At 40.5% G+C, this 22,069-nt stretch overlaps 1 protein-coding gene across 50 annotated transcripts in view; it reads right to left on the bottom strand.

The window, feature by feature from the left end:
• The window catches only part of LOC109891632 (proline-rich protein 36), a 95,330-nt gene that overhangs the window by 41,758 nt on the left and 31,503 nt on the right, over positions 1 to 22,069 (bottom strand). For 35 of the 50 annotated variants that reach the window (XM_031825561.1, XM_031825562.1, XM_031825579.1 and 32 more), the window contains 3 exons: positions 10,684 to 10,749; positions 3,468 to 3,617; positions 2,959 to 3,042 (listed from right to left, as the gene is read on the bottom strand). In XM_031825561.1, the coding sequence (XP_031681421.1) occupies positions 2,959 to 3,042; positions 3,468 to 3,617; positions 10,684 to 10,749 (300 nt within the window). Of the gene's footprint in view, positions 1 to 2,958; positions 3,043 to 3,467; positions 3,618 to 10,683; positions 10,750 to 13,587; positions 13,788 to 21,462; positions 21,612 to 22,069 lie in introns of those variants that run through there. The other 15 variants (XM_031825585.1, XM_031825598.1, XM_031825575.1 and 12 more) reach the window with 6 other exon arrangements.

Raw genomic sequence — 22,069 nt, 5'->3', positions numbered from 1 at the left:
CTCTGCAGCAGAGGATAAGTTGGAGTTAACCTCTAGCGTCGAGCAATCCCGTATCCGGGAGCGTAATTATAGCCTCAAACTCATTACCATAACTCAACGTTAACTATTCATGAAAATCGCAAATGAAATGAAAGAAATATATTCACTCACAAGCTTAGCCTTTTGTTAACAACACTGTCATCTCAGATTTTCAAAATATGCTTTTCAACCATAGCTACACAAGCATTTGTGTAAGAGTATTGATAGCTAGCATAGCATTAAGCCTAGCATTCAGCAGGCAACATTTTCACAAAAACAAGAAAAGCATTCAAATAAAATCATTTACCTTTGAAGAACTTCGGATGTTTTCAATGAGGAGACTCTCAGTTAGATAGCAAATGTTAATTTTTTCCAAAAAGATTATTTGTGTAGGAGAAATAGCTCCGTTTTGTTCATCACGTTTGGCTAAGAAAAAAATCAGAAAATGCAGTCTCTACAACGCCAAACTTTTTACCAAATTAACTCCATAATACCGACAGAAACATGGCAAACATTGTTTAGAATCAATCCTCAAGGTGTATTTCACATATCTATTCGATGATAAATCATTCGTGGCAGCTGTGTTTCGCCTCGAAGCAAACGAAAAATACACGCAGCTGGAGATTACGTAATAATTGCAACGGAGGACACCAAGCGGCCACCTGGTAGATGTAGTCTCTTAAGGGCAATCTTTCAATGATTTGCCTACAAATACGTCACAATGCTGTCGACACCTTGGGGAAACGACAGAAAGTCTAAGCTCATTCGTCACCCATACACAGCCATATAAGAAGACATAGGAACACAGCGCATTCAAAATCTGGGGCACTTCCTGTATGAAATTTCATCTTGGTTTCGCCTGTAGCATTAGTTCTGTGGCACTCGCAGACAATATCTTTGCAGTTTTGGAAACGTCAGAGTGTTTTCTTTCCAAAGCTGTCAATTATATACATAGTCGAGCATCTTTTTGTGACAAAATATCTTGTTTAAAACGGGAACGTTTTTTTATCCATAAATTAAAAGAGCGCCCCCTATATCCAAGAAGTTAACAGCCACAGGAATTGCATCCCAAATAAATGCTTCAATGAGTTCAAGTAACAGACACATCTCAACATAAACTGTTCAGTGTGAATCAGGACTTCATGGTCAAATTGCTGCAAAGAAACCACTACTAAAGGACACCAATAATAAGAAGAGAATTGCTTGGGCCAAGAAGCACGAGCAATGGACATTCAACCAGTGGAAATCTGTCTTTTGGTCTGATGAGTCCAAAGTTTTGATTTTTGGATCCAACGGACGTGTCTTTGTGAAAAAAAGAGTTGGTGAACGGATGATCTGCACATGTGTAGTTCACACCGTGAAGCATGGAGGAGGTGGTGTGATGGTTACTTTACCATACACTTAACCAGTATGGCTACCACAGCATTCTGCAGTAATATGCCATCCCATCTGGTTTGCGCTTAGTGGGACTATCATTTGTTTTTCAACAGGACAATGACCCAACACACCTCCAGGCTGTGTAAGGGCTATTTGACCAAGAAGGAGAGTGATGGAGTGCTGCATCAGATGACCTGGCCTCCACAATCAACCAACCTCAATCCAATTGAGATGGTTTGGGATGAGTTGGACCGCAGAGTGAAGTAAAGGCAGCCAACAATTGCTCAGCATATGTGGGAACTCCTCCTAGACTGTTGGAAAAGCATTCCAGGTGAAGCTGTTTGAGAGAAAGCCAAGTGTGTCCAAAGCTGTCATCAAGGCAACGGGTGGCTATTTTGAAGAATCTAAAATATCAAATATATTTTGATAGGTTTAATATTTTTTTGGTTACTACATGATTCCATGTTTATTTCATAGTTTTGATGTCTTCACTATTATTCTAAAATGTAGAACATAGTAAAAATAAAGAAAAACCCTTGAATGAGTAGGTGTCCAAACTTTTGACTGGTACTATATATTGATGCCACACACCCACTCACACGTTCACACTCTTCACACACGCTGTTGCTATTCTGTTTATTATCTTTCCTGATTGCCTTGTCATTTTTACCCCTACCTACATGTACATATTATCTCAATCACCTCAACCACATCGTAACCCAGCCCATTAACTTGGTACCAGTACTCCCTGTATATAGCCTCGTTATTATCTTATTGTGTTACAATTTCCTTTTTTCCCAGCACATTGTCTTACTTTCTAACTCTGCATTGTTTGGAAAGGGCTCGTAAGTAAGAAGTTCACGGTTCACCCATTGTATTCGGCGCATGCAACACATTAAATTCTATTTGATTTGGATTGCTTTGACAGCTTTTGGAGAGGTGCGGGGAGCTGCCACACACGCCTCAATTTGCCAGCTCACGTCCCGCCAGATTTTTACCCTCGCCCACGGCAGTTAAGGTTAAATTAGGCATGTGAGGAGAGTAAGTTGATCCTAGATATGTGTATACGGGAAACATCTACCCGTAACTTAAAACCCAACAGCCATTCAAATCAAATCACATTTTATTGGTCACATACATATGGTTAGCAAATGTTAATAGACTGTAGCGAAATGCTTGTGCTTCTAGTTCCGACAGTGCGGTAATATCTAACAAGTAATCTAACAATTCCACAACAACTACCTAATGCACACAAATCTAAAGGGATAAAATATGAATATGTACATATAAATATATGGATGAGTAATGACCGAGCGGCTTAGGCAAGATGCAATAGATGGTATAAAATACAGTATATACATATAAGATGAGTAATGTAAGATATGTAAACATTAATTAAGTACCATTATTTAAAGTGACCCATTTATTAAAATGGCCAATGATTCGAGTCTGTATGTAGTAGGCAGCATCTTCTCTGTGTTAGTGATTCAGAAGATACATACACAATAAGATTCAGAGGATGAAACCATGAACAATATTTAGGGGAGGGGTGTTTTGAGTTACCTTTGGGGTGTCTTTAGGGCTGCCATTGGTCCCAGGTGTTGGTATGTCAATAATAGTAGCACCTGCTGGAGAGACGAATGCCGTCTACAAACCAAGAAGCAGGCGCAGAACATATTATGGAAATGTGGTTGAGAAAGCGAGGCAACAACACATTTATGCACCATTCCAATGGACAGTGAAGAGTCCTAATCCCATTCTCCAGCATGTAAAATAGCACAATCAATAAGCTCTTTGCGGTCATGGTGAAGGTTGAAGTAAGCATATCTGAATGCACCATAGGTAAAGCTGAGAAGAAGTCAATGGTAGAGAGCCCAAGCAGCTGCAGACTTTGTGAATGAAGTGTTTCTGAAGATGAAACTGAGCATGAAGAGAAGAGAGGGATAAGAGAGATTCCATGTAACAGAGTACACTACACCCATGTTAATGAGGGAAGGGGGTTAAGAACATCAGAATGCGCCAAGGTTGTCCCAAAGGAATCTCCAAAGACCCAGCTAAGTCAGTCAGTCTACCTCTGGCATCGCCACTTTGGTCGTTCCTCTTTGTGTTGTCCCTGCTGTAGTAGGACTTCCTCCCGCTGTGGCACCACTTGCTGTGGCACCACCCATTGTCACAGACACCGCCCCTGGCTTTGTAGCCATGGTGGAGGAGGCAGATGCACTCTGTAATGCAACGAAGCTAGGTTACATTTGATTACTTTCAGCTTGCCTTATCCAATTGCTTCCCGATTTCATTCTGTGCCTTGTGATCGAACAACAAACGACTGATCATCAAGTCTGTACAGATGCATACGGTACTATACATAATCGTGTGCGTACAGATGTAGGATCTTAATTTGAGCCAGTTTGCTACAGCAGGATAATAATCCTGCGGCAACAGAACATTTTAATTATAATGTGGATTCCAATACATTTTTGGAGGGGTTGATCCGAAAAATGTTAGGAAAAATCAAGTCAGAAATGTAAAAGTAGAAATTACAAACTTCAGAACCCTTTTTAAACCTCAAATACACGACAAGTCTTAAAATGTTCTGCATTGCAGGAAAGTTAACCTGCAACAGGGTGATCAAATTAAGATCCTACATCTGTAGATACAGTGGGGCTAAAAAGTATTTAGTCAGCCACCAATTGTGCAAGTTCTCCCACTTAAAAAGATGAGAGAGGCCTGTAATTTTCATCATAGGTACACTTCAACTATGACAGACAAAATGAGAAGAAAAAAAATCCAGAAAATCACATTGTAGGATTTTTTATTAATTTATTAGCAAATGGTGGAAAATAAGTATTTGGCCACCTACAAACAAGCAAGATTTGTGGCTCTCACAGACCTGTAACTTCTTCTTTAAGAGTCTCCTCTGTCCTCCACTCGTTACCTGTATTAATGGCACCTGTTTGAACTTGTTATCAGTATAAAAGACACCTGTCCACAACCTCAAACAGTCACACTCCAAAAAGCCACTATGGCCAAGACCAAAGAGCTGTCAAATGACACCAGAAACAAAATTGTAGACCTGCACCAGGCTGGGAAGACTGAATCTGCAATAGGTAAGCAGCTTGGTTTGAAGAAATCAACTGTGGGAGCAATTATTAGGAAATGGAAGACATGCAAGACCACTGATAATCTCCCTCGATCTGGGGCTCCATGCAAGATCTCACCCCGTGGGGTCAAAATGATCACAAGAACGGTGAGCAAAAATCCCAGAACCACACGGGGGGACCTAGTGAATGACCCGCAGAGAGCTGGGACCAAAGTAACAAAGCCTACCATCAGTAACACACTACGCCGCCAGGGACTCAAATCCTGCAATGCCAGACGTGTCCCCCTGCTTAAGCCAGTACATGTCCAGGCCAGTCTGAAGTTTGCTAAAGAGCATTTGGATGATCCAGAAGAAGATTGGGAGAATGTCATATGGTCAGATGAAACCAAAATATAACTTTTTGGAAAAAACTCAACTTGTCGTGTTTGGAGGACAAAGAATGCTGAGTTGCATCCAAAGAACACCATACCTACTGTGAAGCAAGGGGATGGAAACATCATGCTTTGGGGCTGTTTTTCAGCAAAGGGACCAGGACGACTGATCCGTGTAAAGGAAAGAATGAATGGGGCCATGTATCGTGAGATTTTGAGTGAAAACCTCCTTCCATCAGCAAGGGCATTGAAGATGAAACGTGGCTGGATCTTTCAGCATGACAATGATCCCAAACACACCGCCCGGGCAATGAAGGAGTGGCTTCGTAAGAAGCATTTCAAGGTCCTGGAGTGGCCTAGCCAGTCTCCAGATCTCAACCCCATAGAATATCTTTGGAGGGAGTTGAAAGTCCGTGTTGCCCAGCAACAGCCCCAAAACATCATTGCTCTAGAGGAGATATGCATGGAGGAATGGGCCAAAATACCAGCAACAGTATGTGAAAACCTTGTGAAGACTTACAGAAAATGCTTGACCTCTGTCATTGCCAACAAAGGGTATATAACAAAGTATTGAGATAAACTTTTGTTATTGACCAAATACTTATTTTCCACCAAATAAATTCATAAAAAATCCTACAATGTGATTTTCTGGATTTTTTCCCCTCATTTTGTCTGTCATAGTTGAAGTATACCTATGATGAAAATTACAGGCCTCTCTCACCTTTTTAAGTGGGAGAACTTGCACAATTGGTGCCTGACTAAATACTTTTTTGCCCCACTGTAGGTATGCAGTGCATGCCTGTGTATGATACAAGTGAAACCTGATTAGTTCGGTAGGTCAAGCCAAAGGAATTGAGTAGCTCAAGCCAAAGGAATTTTAAGCAGAAGGAGGGCACCTCAAGGTCATGTTCTTATAAGGGGTAACTATAAAAGCTCTAGTCTAGGGGTATGGTATTCGACTCAAATAACCTTAAAACACCCTATTCAATCAGCATTATCCCATACACTCAATAATGTATGTCAGCTTAGGTGACATAACTATCATGGTTAAATGTGACTATGTTGACATAACATACCACACTGAAGCACATAGTCTGCTTTGAAAAATAGCTTTGCATGTTCAACCAAAGCCTCTCCCTGGGTGACACGCAGAGGCAGAAACCAGGATAAATGACATTTTATGTTGCATTGTCATGGAAAAGGCCCAACAGGGTAGTTGAGCGACACATGAATACGCCACCACAGGTTGGCATCTCTGCCCTGTGCCGTCACCATGGCATTGTCTGCGCATAGAAGAGAGGACTTTTTGAATAAATTCAGGGAAGAGATTCAGGCAACTGACAACATCTCTGGGGAAACCAGTTCTGCAATCCCTTTGTCCCGAGTGGTCAACGACACAACGAACACCTAAACCCATGTTGAAATGTTGGTTGCACTTTGATTAAAACCCATTTATAAGAATATGTTCAGTCCTCCCACAGCCCACCCAATTACCACAACAACAAAAACATTCAACCAAAATAACAGTTTGTCCAATCTGTTTAGACCCTATAAATATTATTATTGTTATTATTATCACTATTATTATTATACATTTTGGGCTGGAGACCAGTTAAAGAAGGTGCAGTTGAATGTTGGCCGACTAGAGGCGTTCTCTGTCCTTAATCTTTCTATTTTCTGGAGCAAGACCAACTAGCAGAAAGTTCTACAGTGTTTAGAGTGGAGCTTTTGCACTGACAGAAGTTGGGATCAGATTGACACACACAACAGTCAATCTAAGCTGGACCTAATAATAGAACTAAGAAAGCAATTAACCTCGTGATTTGTACAGTATGTCATTTTTTTCTTAACAACCCATTTCTTAACAACCTATGTCTGGAGGTCAACACATTTTATCGAGCCAAGGAAGTGCTGCATGTTTTCCCTCAATAAAACCAAGCACATAACATTACCAAGCCTCCTGAACATATAACGTATAGAGTATAGAAGGTGTAGAACATAAAGAACATAGAACGTATAGAATATAGAAAATGTCATTCTTAAACCATTGTTCCACTTAGGGATGCACGATATATTGGGGAACAGATCGGAATCGGACGATATTAGCTAAAAATGCCAACATCGGTATAGGCCGATGTCTAGCTTAACGCCGACGTGCAACATTGATGTCAAAGCTGACGTGCATACCTATATAATGTAGGTACATGACGTAATGACCCCACGTAAGATTTTGCGCTACATGTGCAACACAGCATTCCTAAGCCAACTCACAATGTCTGCTGTGTGGATCGAGCAGTCAACAAGTAGAGCAGTCAATTGAAAGAATAAGAACATTTCAGCGAGACAACTCATAGGCAAAATCCATTGAAGCCAACATAATGGAATTCATTGCCCTTGACAATCAACTGTTCTCTGTCGTGGGTGATGTTGACTTTCACCGACTGGTTGAGCACCGGTACACATTATCAAGTGCGCTATTTTTCAGATGTTGCCCTACCGGAGTTACACAGCAATAGCATCACTGCTATTAGCTTCACGACATACGTACTATGGAACGCCGATTGTTTCTTTGCGTGTCAAAAAAGATACAGTAGCACTGTCAAAGCTGTACAAAAAAGTCTACAAACAAGCGAACAGCGACCACGAACGATGTGTTTACAATACCGCGCTGGTAATAAAGTATAATTTGTCTGACCTCAACTTCTGGTGTAGCTAGCTTTAGCTTGGTACCTAGCTAGCATCAATACAACCAGCCTGAAAACAATAACCCGTAGAAACTGCAGTCATTTTCATTATTCTTAGCAAAGATTTAGGAATCCTTGTGAGTAAGTATTAGCTAGGTTGGCACTTGTTGTTTGCCTATTGAAATTGAACTTCAGGTCATGAAAATAAATAGCTAGCCAGCTTCTCTGTATATATCAATGATGTCGTTCTTGCTGCTGGTGATTCTCTGATCCACCTCTACGCAGACGACACCATTCTCTATACATCTGGCCCTTCTTTGGACACTGTGCTAACAAACCTCCAAACGAGCTTCAACGCCATACAACACTCCTTCAATGTCCTCCAACTGTTTTAAATGCTAGTAAAACTAAATGCATGCTCTTCAACCGATTGCTGCCTGCACCCTCCCACCCGACTAGCATCACTACTCTGACCTAGAATATGGGCGGTTCTGACCTAGAATATGTGGACAACTACAAATACCTAGGTGTCTGGTTAGACTGTAAACTTTCATTCCAGACTCACATTAAGCATCTCCAATCCAAAATTAAATCTAGAATCGGTTTCCTATTTCGCAACAAAGCCTCCTTCAGTCATGCCTCCAAACATACCCTTGTAAAACTGACCATCCTACCTATCCTTGACTTCGGCGATGTCATTCACAAAATAGCCTCCAACACTCTACTCAGCAAACTGGATGCAGTCGATCACAGTGCCATCCATTTTATCACCAAAGCACCATATACTACCCACCACTGCGACCTGTATGCTCTCGTTGGCTGGCCCTCACTACATATCCGTTGCCCAACCCATTGGCTCCAGGTCATCTATAAGTCTTTGCTAGGTAAAGCCCCGCCTTGTCTCAGCTCACTGTTCACCAGAGCAACACCCACCCGTAGCACACACACTAGCAGGTATATTGCACTGGTCATCCCCAAAGCCAACACCTCCTTTGGCCGCCTTTCCTTCCAGTTCTCTGCTGCCAATGATTGGAACGAATTGCAAAAATCTATGAAGCTGGAGTCTTATATCTCCTTCTCTAACTTTAAGCATCAGCTGTCAGAGCAGCTTACCGATCACTGTACATGTACACAGCCAATCTGTAAATAGCACACCAGACTACCTCATCACCATATTATTACTTACACTCTTGCTCTTTTGCACCCCAGTATATCTACTTGCACATCATCATCTGTACATCTATCACTCCAGTATTAATGCTACATTGTAATTATTTTTGCCTCTACGGCCTATTTATTGCCTACTCTTCTACATTTGCACATACTGTACTTTTGTGTTATTGACTGTATGTTTGTTTATGTGTAACTCTGTTGTTGTTTTTGTCGCACTGCTTTGCTTTATCTTGGCCAGGTCGCAGTTGTAAATGAGAACTTGTTCTCAACTGGTCTACCTGGTTAAATAAACGTGAAGTAAATAAATAAATAAAACGAAACACTGTTGCCCAAAGCTAACATTATAAGCAGCCAGCTAGCTTAATCTGGCTAGTGAGGCTGGAACAGACCAGGTTGTATTGTGAAGCTAGTCACAATAAGGATTAGGCACAATAGTGGAATTTGTGGTTAGTCTTCAAAATAAAAGTATGTAATTGACAGTGATGCAAATGAATAAAAGTAGTAGAATTATGCAATACTTTTATCTTGAAGGCTAACTGCAAAGTCCAGTATCGTCGCTAATCCTTATTGTGGCTAGCTTCACATAGATGGGTCCAACCACCATTAATCAAATAAGAGTGGTCTTATAAATTAGGGTTATTTAAGAGCTATATAGTAGCTAACTATAGATACTGAAACGTGTCGTTTTGCTATGTTTTTGGGGAAGAACATTGTTTGCAACCATGAGCTAGCTATCCTTTTTTTTTATGACCAGCAAGCACTGTAGGTGCACGAGACAACTTTACCGTCATCATTGCATACGTATCGATGAATCGTTGAGACATATGAAATACGAGTGATTGTGTAATCAATGTGTAATAACTACGTAAAAAATGTATGAACGCGTTAAATTATTATGTGACGTGCCGTCATATTCAGGTCCTGATTGGTCAACAAGCTAATTTGACACATCAAATAGTGTTACTTGCCTAGTGGTTAGAGCACTGGGCCAGTAACCGAGAGGTTGTTGGATCAAATCCCGAGCTGACAAGGTAAAAATCTGTCGTACTGCCCCTGAACAAGGCAGTTAACCCACTGTTCCTAGGTCGTCATTGTAAATAAGAATGTGTTCTTAACTGACTTGCCTAGTTAAAAATTCTAAGTGTTATTTGAGGTGTATCTTTTTTGACATGCAAAGACCCAAACGGCATTCTATTGCAAAGACCCAAACGGCGTTCCATAGAAATCCTGGTTGAGAATGAAACGACTAAACAAATGAACAAAACAGCACAGCAAGTAAGTGAAACAAATAGGTTTTGATTATGTTTTATTGGTAATGGGGACATGCGTAAATGCCAACTAAATAACTTTTGTGTGTGTGTGTTTGTAGCTTTTATTGAACTAAGCAAGTCAGTTAAGAACAAAATCTTATTTACAATGACGGCCTACCTCGACCAAACCCCGGACGACGCTGGGCCAATTGTGCGCCGCCCTATGTGACTCCCAATCACGGCCGGATGAGATACGGCCGGATGAGATACAGCCTGGATTCGAACCAGGGACTTTAGTGACGCCTCTTGCGCTGCGATGCAGTGCCTTAGACTGCTGCGTCATTGTGTGTGTTAACAATTTAACTGTACTAGAAAGCTTAAAAGGCCACAAAAAAAATGTAATATCTGTTATCAGTATCATTTTTTGGCAAGGAAAATATTGGATATTGGTATCGGCCAAAAATATAATATCAGTGCCTCACAAGTTCCACTCCCTGCAGATTTGGGTGTGACCAATCCTTTGCCTGATTAGGCCACACTGAACAACACTACTCTGTTGAAACAGGAAAGACATTAACAGTACCAAATATCACCCAAAGAAGGGGTCAAATAGACTAGAAGCCAGATTGGACTAAGACCTATCCCAAAGAAAAGGTGACTGCAGGCTATGGACTGAGAAAAGGAAGAGGTGTGTATGTGTGTATTGACGTTACCTCAAATTGTGCTGGATTCACAGCCACCTGTGCCACTGAAGTGGGAGAATACTGTCTAGGCTGCGACTGGAGAGAGAGAAAAAAACACACAATTAACAGGAATCGTTGTCACTCATAGCAGAAAACACAGACTTGATCATTGTCAGAATCATTGATACCATAATGCATAATCCTGGCTTGAAATAACTCTGAGCAAAATAAAACAAAAAGCATTCCATGCTGCTCAAATGTCTGGAGAAAATAATGAATGATGCAGTACCATTTCCTCAAACACATTCTCCATGACAAGAGAAACATCACCTGAAGCAATCCTGTTCCATTGATAAACTGACCAATGATTCTACGTACAGTATATTCACTAGCGGTGGGCCACCGATGCTAAATGAATAAGGGAAACACTGGTGTGTGTGTGTGTGTGCCATATAATTTGATCAAAACAGTTTGTCTAAGGACTTCTATACAGCTGTTTCTCATAATATTACATAACCAGGTGGATCCCATTTCCCACTGTGTTTTGTATATGGAATGTACACATTGTGACTGAAGCAGTGATAGTTAGTTACAAACATTGCAGGTTTAAGAAATGCAGTAAACAAGGTGGAATATGTTAAACAGTGCCCTTTCAGTGGTGGTGAGCCACAGGGCAAGAAGGCTACACCCTCTCCACCCATACTGGCTAGCAGAATGGATTTCTTATTCCCAAGAATGTGTGTGTGTGTCATGCCCTGAAAAGTACTGTATCTTTAAGTTTCAGAGCCAACCAACCAGTCATGCCGGCTCAGAATAATTCTACATGTTACAGAGAGATGGCTGGGAGATAAAGACAGTCAGACAGAGAGACAGATTGAGAGAGAGAGTAAGTGTGACAGAGAGGTTGTGGCCTTACTAGTCAAACTGCATACTACATTCTTACTAGTGAAATACTGTACTATAGTATTCAGACAAACTTTATTTTGCCATACTACATTACTTGGAGACGATTACTGTTGTTCACTCTGACGATATTACTTAATCTATGTCCAGTGGGAGGACAGTGGTGTTGACACACTTGACAAAAACCTTGTTGAAACCTAGTTAAGAGCTTTAGCAAGGCTGTGACCTTGCCCTTCAGCCAATACTAAGCCAAATTAGGCCTAGGCCAAGTTCAAATACCTTATAAGTGCTTTCCTCCCTCCTTTTCCTTGAGGCAATCACTGATTTGTTCAGGATTAAATAAGTGAAATCATGATTAACAGCCTGCTGTTTTTCACCAGCCCAATCGTGTGTTGATCAGTTAGTGATGATCAGTAATGAACATCAAAGAAGGAAGGGAAGGAAAGAAGGAAGGATGCATGTTTAAAATATTGGAACAAGTCCCCACTCGGGTTTGGAGAAAGTAGCAAGGGAGGGGCGGAAAGTAAGCTGACGAGTCACGCTGCCCTCCTTTCTGATAAATATTTGGGCGCTAGGCAACACACCAGAATCCGCAGGCAAATTAAAGGATAGACAAAGAGTGGTGTTTTGGCGTGGCACATGGGCATACTGACTGGCTCATCTTTTGGAAACCAAAGAGATAATACTAATTCTATCTGTGTCTATCTCTATGTTGACAAATATCCCAGAGGCCTCTATTTAAATGCTGTTGAAATATTACACATGTTTACTTTAAATTGAATTGCAGACTATGGTTGATAAAAACAAATACTTTGTTGAGGTGGAAAACAAACACAAAACAAAGATTTTTTATGAAAGGCATTTGGCTGCACTTGAAGTCATTTGATCATGGCAGCCAAGGAACATGGCAGTCTCACTGCCAGCTTTCTCCTCTTGTCTTTCAACCAACAGCACACAACACAGGAAGTGTTTTTTTGTGGGTGTAAAAACAAACCACACTTCTCATTTCTAATGTAACACAAACTCTTTATTTAGTATCAAAAAGTACACGCTCAAAAGACATATTTGTCAAGTCAAGTGAAAGATCAGTTGGACTCACTAAACAACGGTAATGATGAACAGCATTTAGGTTTTATTTATTTCCCCAAGACAAAACAAGATTATTATTATTGTTTACATTGCACACTTGGCCAATATCCATGCATTTTCACCTCTGGTGAGCGAACTATCAATCAATCAAATGTATTTATAAAGCCCTTTTTACATCAGCAGATGTCACAAAACACTATACAGAAACCCTGCCTAAAACCTCAAACAGCAAGCGATGTAGAAGCAGTGGCTAGGAAAAACTAGGAACCTAGGAAGAAACCTAGAGAGGAACCAGGCTCTGAGGGGTAACTACTAGCTAGACAGGTTAGGCTAGCTCACCTAACTACCCAGACACTATATTAGAGGCAGATAGATGAACAACAATCAATCTTACAACACACACCCATGAAGAACCACGCAATGCATTGGGAGGGTAGAGAATACAGGGCAGGTACCAGTCAGCATGAGAGCATGCACTCAGGCATCGTCTCCGTGACAACCGGGACAGTGCAGATGAAACCAGCCAACCACATCAATGCAACTATCAGACTCCAACCTAAACAGTGTCATAAAATGCCAGTAGCAGTCACTTTTACTGCTGATTGTGATAGGAGACTGAGTCTAAACTATTGAAGGTAGGCATACTTCATTAGTCTAACCCAGTATTGAAATTTTTACTGACTAGACAGTGTTGTTACTGCTGCTAAAACACTACTGACGTTAAAGGCCAAACATTGTTACCCTAACAAAAGTGGCAAAACTTCTGTATTACTGCTTATGAGTTAGTAGAAAAATACGACTATTGTTTAGCAATGAGCTAACCAGACATTATTCCATTATTCCAAATAGTAGCAAAACCGCTATCATTGCTATTCTGACAGTCCAACCAATCCAAAACGGCATAACCTTATCTGAGGGTAAAACATGGTTTATTTTGCTCACCAGATTCTGATCAAGAGTTCCTCCAGCTCACACCTGAGACTCACCAAAAGTCTCAGTGTTAATCTATCTATCTGCGTCAGAGAACGAGCAAGCTCCTTTTCGGTCTGATATTGGCCTTTTCTAATCTATCAGCCCACTACATAGCAAAACTACTGGTATGCCAGCCACCACTCACTGCCTGAGCATTACACAATGCAGAATGTCTAGCTGCGAAAATCAACAGCAAGCTAGCTCATTCTCAAAAAGAAAGGTGCAGTATTGCACCACATGCACCATTTTTGGCAACGAGCCATTTGACTTGAGATGTAACGCTAGATATTATACTGGAGTGCTGACCTGGCCAGCAGCAACTGTAGCCGTAAATTGAAAGTTTATTGTCGGAATATATATAGGCAATAGGTTTAGCTATCTAAGAATCTTCCTGTATGTTTATGGACCAAGAAAGCTATAGATCAGCGTGAATGTGTGCGTTTTTACTTCTCAAACTATGTTTGGGCAGATTTGAGTCATTCAGCTAGAACGTGCATCGTCGTTTCATTTTTTTTTTTGAATAAAAAATATATATACGATCACGAAAAACAAAACATAAAACTACTTTCAGAAGCATCCGTGATCACAAGTCATGTAGTTATGTTGGACTCATTTGCATTGAATTGGTGTTCTTTTATATTCTCAAACTAACAGCAGTGCCTATACAGTATGATGTCATACAGGCGTGACATGTTGGAGTGACGTTTCTATGCAAATGTTTATTTATTTATTATTTCACCTTTATTTAACCAGGTAGGCTATCCTTCCTGTTTGGCCCTGTCCGGGGGTGTCCTCGGATGGGGCCACAGTGTCTCCTGACCCCTCCTGTCTCAGCCTCCAGTATTTTTGCTGCAGTAGTTTATGTGTCGGGGGGCTGGGGTCAGTTTGTTATATCTGGAGTACTTCTCCTGTCCTATTCGGTGTCCTGTGTGAATCTAAGTGTGCGTTCTCTAATTCTCTCCTTCTCTCTTTCTTTCTCTCTCTCGGAGGACCTGAGCCCTAGGACCATGCCCCAGGACTACCTGACATGATGACTCCTTGCTGTCCCCAGTCCACCTGGCCATGCTGCTGCTCCAGTTTCAACTTCCACCTGACTGTGCTGCTGCTCTAGTTTCAACTGTTCTGCCTTATTATTATTCGACCATGCTGGTCATTTATGAACATTTGAACATCTTGGCCATGTTCTGTTATAATCTCCACCCGGCACAGCCAGAAGAGGACTGGCCACCCCACATAGCCTGGTTCCTCTCTAGGTTTCTTCCTAGGTATTGGCCTTTCTAGGGAGTTTTTCCTAGCCACCGTGCTTCTACACCTGCATTGCTTGCTGTTTGGGGTTTTAGGCTGGGTTTCTGTACAGCACTTTGAGATATCAGCTGATGTACGAAGGGCTATATAAATAAATTTGATTTGATTTGATTTAGTTGAGAACAAGTTCTCATTTACAATTGCGACCTGGCCAAGATAAAGCAAAGCAGTTCGACACATACAGCGACACAGAGTTACACATGGAGTAAAACAAACATACAGTCAATAATACAGTAGAAAGAAGTCTATATACGATGTGAGCAAAATGTTGTTGATCAGTAGGCTAATATAAGTCCCAATGGAAGGCAAACAGATTGTTTATCACCAAGCACCATAGACTCAATACCTCAATGCATGCACACACTCCTATTGAATATACATCCACCTGTATTATGAGTAGGCCTATGCCATCTTAATTGACCCAGTTAATCAAGAGTTTACCATTCAAATAAAAGTACTAACATTATGTTATGCAGTTAGATTACATTTTACTTTGATAAAAACATTGTTTGATTTTAAAATTGGTGCATTAATGCATACCTGGCTGTCGCTGGGAAAGTGTAACTAATGTGTAACTAATATATATATATATTAGTTACACTTTCCCAGCGACAGCCAGGTATGCATTAATGCACCAATTTTAAAATCAAACAATGTTTTTATCAAAATAAAATGTAATCTATATATATATATATATATATATATATATATATATATATATATATATAAATAATGATGTTGATGATCCAGGTCTAATGCTTTATAACTTGTGTATGAGCCTTTGTAATGTGTAATAACAAGGTTGTATATGTCATTATAATTGATCAAATGTTTCAAACTGGCTGTTATTTTGTCCGGGTCATTATGAGATGCTTATATGACATTATAAAGGGGTCATGACAAGTCATAATGCATTATACCTGGATGCACAAGTCTTACTATGATTTCTTCTCAAGAACTGCTACGCTGCTGGGTTTTTCACACTCAACAGTTTGCGTGTAGATCAAGAATGGTCCACCACCTAAACGAAAACCAGCCAACTTGACAACTGTGGGAAGCACTGGAGTCAACATGGGCCAGTATCCCTGTGGAATACTTTCGACACTTTGCAGAGCAGCAATACTCAACTGGTGGGTCACTGGAGGTTTTGACTGGGCTGCATGAGTTATTAGCAGTGTTATTTGGTGGATTTGGTTGATTTTCTGGTATCAAAACAGTGTGCTTAACATTCTTCATCAAGAATATGGGCAAAATGTAATTATTATTGACAATGAAAAGGTGGGACTGTTGTTCCTTTGTCATATGATTGGTAAATTTACTATCAACATAGCATTAAAAATAATTTTCCAGATTCCATTTTGGCAAATAAAAAAAATCTTGAATATTGGATCACGACCTAAACAACCTGGTTAAATTTGGGTACCGAGGCAAAACCAGTTGAGAACCACAGTTGTAAAGTCCATGCCCCAACGAACTGAGGCTGTTATGAGGGCAGGGGGTAATGTATAATTACTGTTTAAGTACATACATACGTACATACTAGTGATGCGCAGGTTGAATCAACCTGGAGTCTGCGCCGGCGGGTTTAGGGTCATGAAATATTGTGTGAATGAAGGGCGGACGGTTGGCGGCCTGGTTGAATAAAGAGAAAACAATGCATTGAAAATCCATAAGTCTATAATTCCTATCTATAGGCTACTTTGAAGATTTTCTTTCATTATTTTTATCTGGCATCAGTGTGTAAGCCTAAGCTTTAGGGCCTAACTGTACGCGCAGCAAATACACGCCAAATGCTTTTGGGAACTTGGGCAGAAAAAATGTACGTTGATCCACTGAGGAAAAAAAGTACAATGTTGGAGTTTAATTCAATATGAGAAAATCTGCTAAATGGAGTTGAAAATAAAGAAAAGGTGGCCAGAACTGTAGCCTAATGTTGGATAAAGATGTTGTGTGATGATTGTTAGGCGCTGTACAAATTTGACAGTCACAAGATGGGACATCAATGGTACACTAATGTTCAGATTGGTTAAATGGAACAGTAACTAACAAATGCACACTGACTGTAGGTCTATAACGTCTCACATAGCCTTAATATTAACTTCTGCAGAATTAAGCATTTCTTGCAGTAAAATTATACACCAAATGTACAATTGGACTCGGGAACAGGAGTGAAGAAATATTATTTATTTTTTCAGCATCAATGAGAGAATTAATGCGCGGTTAGGGACCAAATGTAAAGATTGTGGTGCTATCTATATCAGTATCATAAAAGCTATTTCAACCACATAAAATATGCATCCAGGCCGAATGGAAATCTTATCAGAAACAAGTTGGGTTGTTTACACAGCTTTTAATTCCCTTCAAACTACCATCTGGAATTTTTGTACAGAAAACCTTTCAGTTTCTTTTGTTATTGCATTTTCTCCCTGGTCCCTAAACGTTTTTGCTGTGTGAGAGAAGCAGAGAGGAAAGAGAACTTCATTGATGTCAACTAAATTCAAACAATAATTATATTGATGTATGTACATTGATGAACATATTTTCTGGTGAGCAAGGATTTATTTTGTCTTCTAGGGCAATAAGTAGGCTAATAACAGAAGAGAAGCTGCATGTATGTAATTCACAGGAGGCTGCTGAGGGGAGGACGGCTCATAATAATGGCTGGAATAGAGTTAATGGAATGGTAAAAACCACCTGGAAACCATGTGTTTGATGTGTTCAATACCATTCCATTTATTCCATTACAACCACCCATCCTCCCCAATTATGGTGCCACCGGCCACCTGTGATCGAATTATAGACAAGTTGACTACCAAATAGCCTACCAAATGTCCGACATTATGAACAGAAACATAGTCGTATCTAAATTAGGCTTAAAAAAAGAAATAATCCCACACCCGTCAAAAAATTGTTCCAGCACCTGACTGTACAGCTCATTTTCTATTTTAGCGGGCCTCAGAATTTCACTTTAAATCACATATAGTCGGGCGATTGCGGGCAGGTGAACAAGTACACACACACACACACAGCAGTGAACCGCAGTGTAAAGCTAAGGGTTATAGTTACTGTGGATAGCAGTAACAACAAGCATACAGTTCCAGCTGATAACTAGACACCAATATCAGCGAATAGAGATAGTTATAGGATGTAACATTGTATCGGTCCCATTATGGCGTGTGTGAGAGCCTGGTCAGCAACATTGAGGCCATCTCCATTTTGAGGTAGTACATTTTCTTCTTCTTCTACTTATATGGTCTTGGTAAACAAACTGAAAGGGTGCATACTGCCACCTGGTGTGTAGTCATAAGTCAAATGTTTGCAACGGAAACTATTTACTCAAAACTGAAAATATTTGTGACCCATTTCAGGAAGCTAGGCATATGACGCACGTCACTACTTCACAGGAGATGCATTTTTGGGCAGAAATGTCTTCTCTGAACTTTCATGTGTCTTAATAACAAACTTGTATTTAATCTGTAAATACAAATACAATTGTTAAAGTACGAGACTAGTTGTTTTAGCCACGGAAAAAGTCAGGAACCTTCCGCTAGCAATGATTGGTTGAGATAATGGACGAGCTGGACATCCAGGGAGCTGAGTTTGGATTGGTCTGCCATGTAGCATGCTTTTGCCTATAATGTGAGCTGCTCAGTATGTATTGATAATCCTTTCTACCGCAGATTTTTTGAAAGATATAACGTTAGACATCTAGAACTACAAAAGGTTTTACTACTTTTCTCAACTACATTGATGCCCTGAATTTAGCAGGTGCTATCGACACAACAAATCAGTTGGAAAAAGTTGTGATGGGCTACTTTCTGCACAAGCCACGGTCAGCGTGAACCGGTGTGACTTGACACAATGCTTTCCAAATAAGCTGTAGCTAGAAACAAAACTGTGTTAAATGGTTCCAGTCTGCCGTGAAGCGTTCATCCATGTATACGGGCATTATACGTTTCAAATTTGGTCAGAAAGTTGTTTTCATTGCAAGTTAAAATGTACTGATAGCTAGCTAGCGAATGTTAGTTTGCTTGTTCGCTAGCTAACATTACATGTATGATCCATGTAGTAATATTATTCAAATCAGAAATCCATTTGCATTGCTAGTTATAACCTAATGTTAGCTAGCTAGCTAACATTGAACCTAGTTGGTTAGTTTTAGCTTCCTGCAGATTCATATGACAGTTTGACAATCAGTTTTTATTGGTAGTAGTAAGAGTTGGGTTAATGCCCGTTCATTGTTTAGCTAGCTAGATTAATTTCGTGGTATCCAATTGCTGTAGTAGCTACTATCTTGTCTCATCGCTACAACTCCCGTACGGGCTCGGGAGAGATGAAGGTTGAAAGTCATGCGTTAAAAAACATTTTAAATGTTGGTACATTGGACCGAATCCTGGTGGTGGGTCACATTTTGCAACGGAAACGAGAGTTTGTATTGGACAAATTCAGGTAGGTCCCTCCCCGTTTTGTTCCGTTTGGTTATTTTTGTTCCTAATGAATACACCACTGGAGTGTATTGTTTGAACAGGCATAAAGCCAAGGTTGGCAATTTACTGCCACCTGCAGTTATGGAACGTTTGCTCACAAGTATAATTCATTGACCGATCCCTCCGGAATTATGCGATCCTTCCTCAACCCACAGGAAGTCCCACCCAGTTGACTACTTCAAAATGGTAAAAGTCCTCAATGGTTCTGTCCATGCTAAAACAGACTTTCGGGCACTAGAGTGCTCGATCTCTATGGTTTGTTCCTCCTAGTGGTTTAATTGGAGCTTATTCAACAATAGGCTTGTTCCTCCTAGGGGTTTAATAGGAGCTTATTCAACAATAGGGTTGAAAGAAGTTGTCTTTGCTCTACTGAACTGAGTTATGAAAACTGATTACTAATACTGGGCCCCACCCAACAGAACGACACGTGAAAAAGGCTGGGTTCCAGAGTGGCGCAGCGTTGTAAGGCACTGCATCTCCGTGCAAGAAGCGTCACTACAGTCCCTGGTACGAATCCAGGCTGTATCACATCCGGCCGTGATTGAGTCCCATAGGGCGGCCCACAATTGGCCCAGCGTCGTCCGGGGTAGGACGTCATTGTAAACAAGAATTTGTTCTTAACTGACTTTCCTAGTTTTAAATAAAGGTTACATTTACACTTACAATTCCAAAGCAGTTGGCTAACCTGGGCACAATGTACGTCATTACTTTGAAATTGACCCAAACCCTAATCACAACTAGGCTAGCTGCTACAGTGATCTCAAAGGAGTTGGCTAACCAGCGTAGGCTACAAAGTACTGACTTAGCTAAATTATTTAGGGACAATGATGTCTAGTTGTGTCATATACTAGTTTGGTTGGTGTTATAGCTATAGTGCAGTAAATTGGAAAATAGACATCAACTCCAAAGGTCACATGCATTCAACATGACACATGGCCTATGACTGCCTGTGTAACAGTATAACTTTAGACCGTCCCCTCGCCCATTCCCGGGCGCGAACCAGGGACCCTTCTGCACACATCAACAACAGCCACCCTAGCCGTTTCACATCCGTTACACCTGGACGTATGCTTTGTCTTGCAAAGCATACTTCCTGGGGTGGGTATAATTTGTGTTACATTCCAACAAGAATGTTCCAAAAAACTTCGTAAATAAGGATGCCAGCAAACATCGCATACAAAGTAACATGATCAATTCACCTAGCTAACTACCTGCCGAATAGGCATCAACTCACCACGTTGCTTATTCTTAATGTTTGTCCATAGGCTACCAGAGTGAGGACAGACCATTTTCGGAATAAACGCGGTGAGTGAAAAACTTAACAAAATTGCCTACTCCCTACCCGGTATCTTATTCTGCCGCTATACAACTTTGTATGCGTTGTTTGTTGGCAACCTTGTAATTTACCAGGTTTTTGGAACAGATTCCGGTTAGAACGTTTCACAGATTATAACCACCCTACTTCCTGTTGTCATAAGCATAATTAATATTATTTTTCACAATGGATCGTCTCGTACTTCAAAATGTCACATCAGCAATATGTTAATTGACTCAGGCAGAATGTGTGTGTGTGTAAATAAAATTATGTTCGCTCTTAGTTTCAAAGGCTCCAGTTGTCTCTGCCCTGTCTGAATTTCTAGAATCTGTGAATGTTTAGAATGTTTTTGAGTGTAAATAAAATCTACACCTTCAGTAGTACTCTGATGACAGCATGTCTAATTGAATGACTAAGCAATTTGCCTCCAAGCAATGCATACACTCTGTACATCTCTGTATTTTCCCCTAGGTCACGTACAGCTGTATTGAGCTCTTTGCCAAGTTTCTTCGATAACATGTAAAGGACATGTACGGATCAGAAGCCCCATGGTCTCGTCTGAGTGTTTTAAGTAACATATGTGGTGGATATGTCTGCTCATGAAAGATAAAACAGAACGTCACTCATCAGAAGTGTCTGCCACTTCGGTGATATTACAAACCCTCAAACTAAATCGATAGAGTGGCACCAAGAGAGAACTATAACACATACACAGAAAAACTGTGTTTAGGTACATACCATAGATTTGAGTGTATCCTGTATTTATCTGGGTAATCCCAAACTGTCCCGAGGCCAGGTTCATTTAGATTCACTTTGGATTAAGTATACGATTGACACACAAAACACAGACTAGAGAAAACAAACTTCTGCTCCTCCGACTAGGATAAACCCGACAGGTCAATTCTGTTCAATCCCCTCCCCCTTTTCCAACAAGGAAGTGACGCTCCCTGAAAGTGACTCGGCCTGGACCTGATTGGTCGAAAGAGTACACTGCCCTCCTTTCATAAGGATAGCCAAGCAAGACCCGTCAATTTCCATTTGTAAGGGAACGTTTGGGTTGAGTCTTCTGACTGGGGGTGTGTGCGTATATGGAGGTAGGCGCAGCAGCACAAAAATACAGATACAACAGCCTACATGTAGAAACAAGTAATGAGGTCACTTCCAGGTAAAAGGTCCCATGAGCAGCAACGTGAAGTTCATGGGAGCATGTCAAATTGGGTGTCAAATGAGAGCTAAGAGTCTATTTCTTTATTTCTAATTAAGGCATATATATATATATATAAATAAACCATTTTCCTTCTTAAAAATAAGGAACAGCAAAGGCTTTGATTTTGGGTCAGATTTA

Source organism: Oncorhynchus kisutch, linkage group LG5, assembly GCF_002021735.2.
Source record: "Oncorhynchus kisutch isolate 150728-3 linkage group LG5, Okis_V2, whole genome shotgun sequence".
Taxonomy (NCBI): domain Eukaryota; kingdom Metazoa; phylum Chordata; class Actinopteri; order Salmoniformes; family Salmonidae; genus Oncorhynchus; species Oncorhynchus kisutch.
This window is presented reverse-complemented; position numbering and strand designations above follow the sequence as displayed.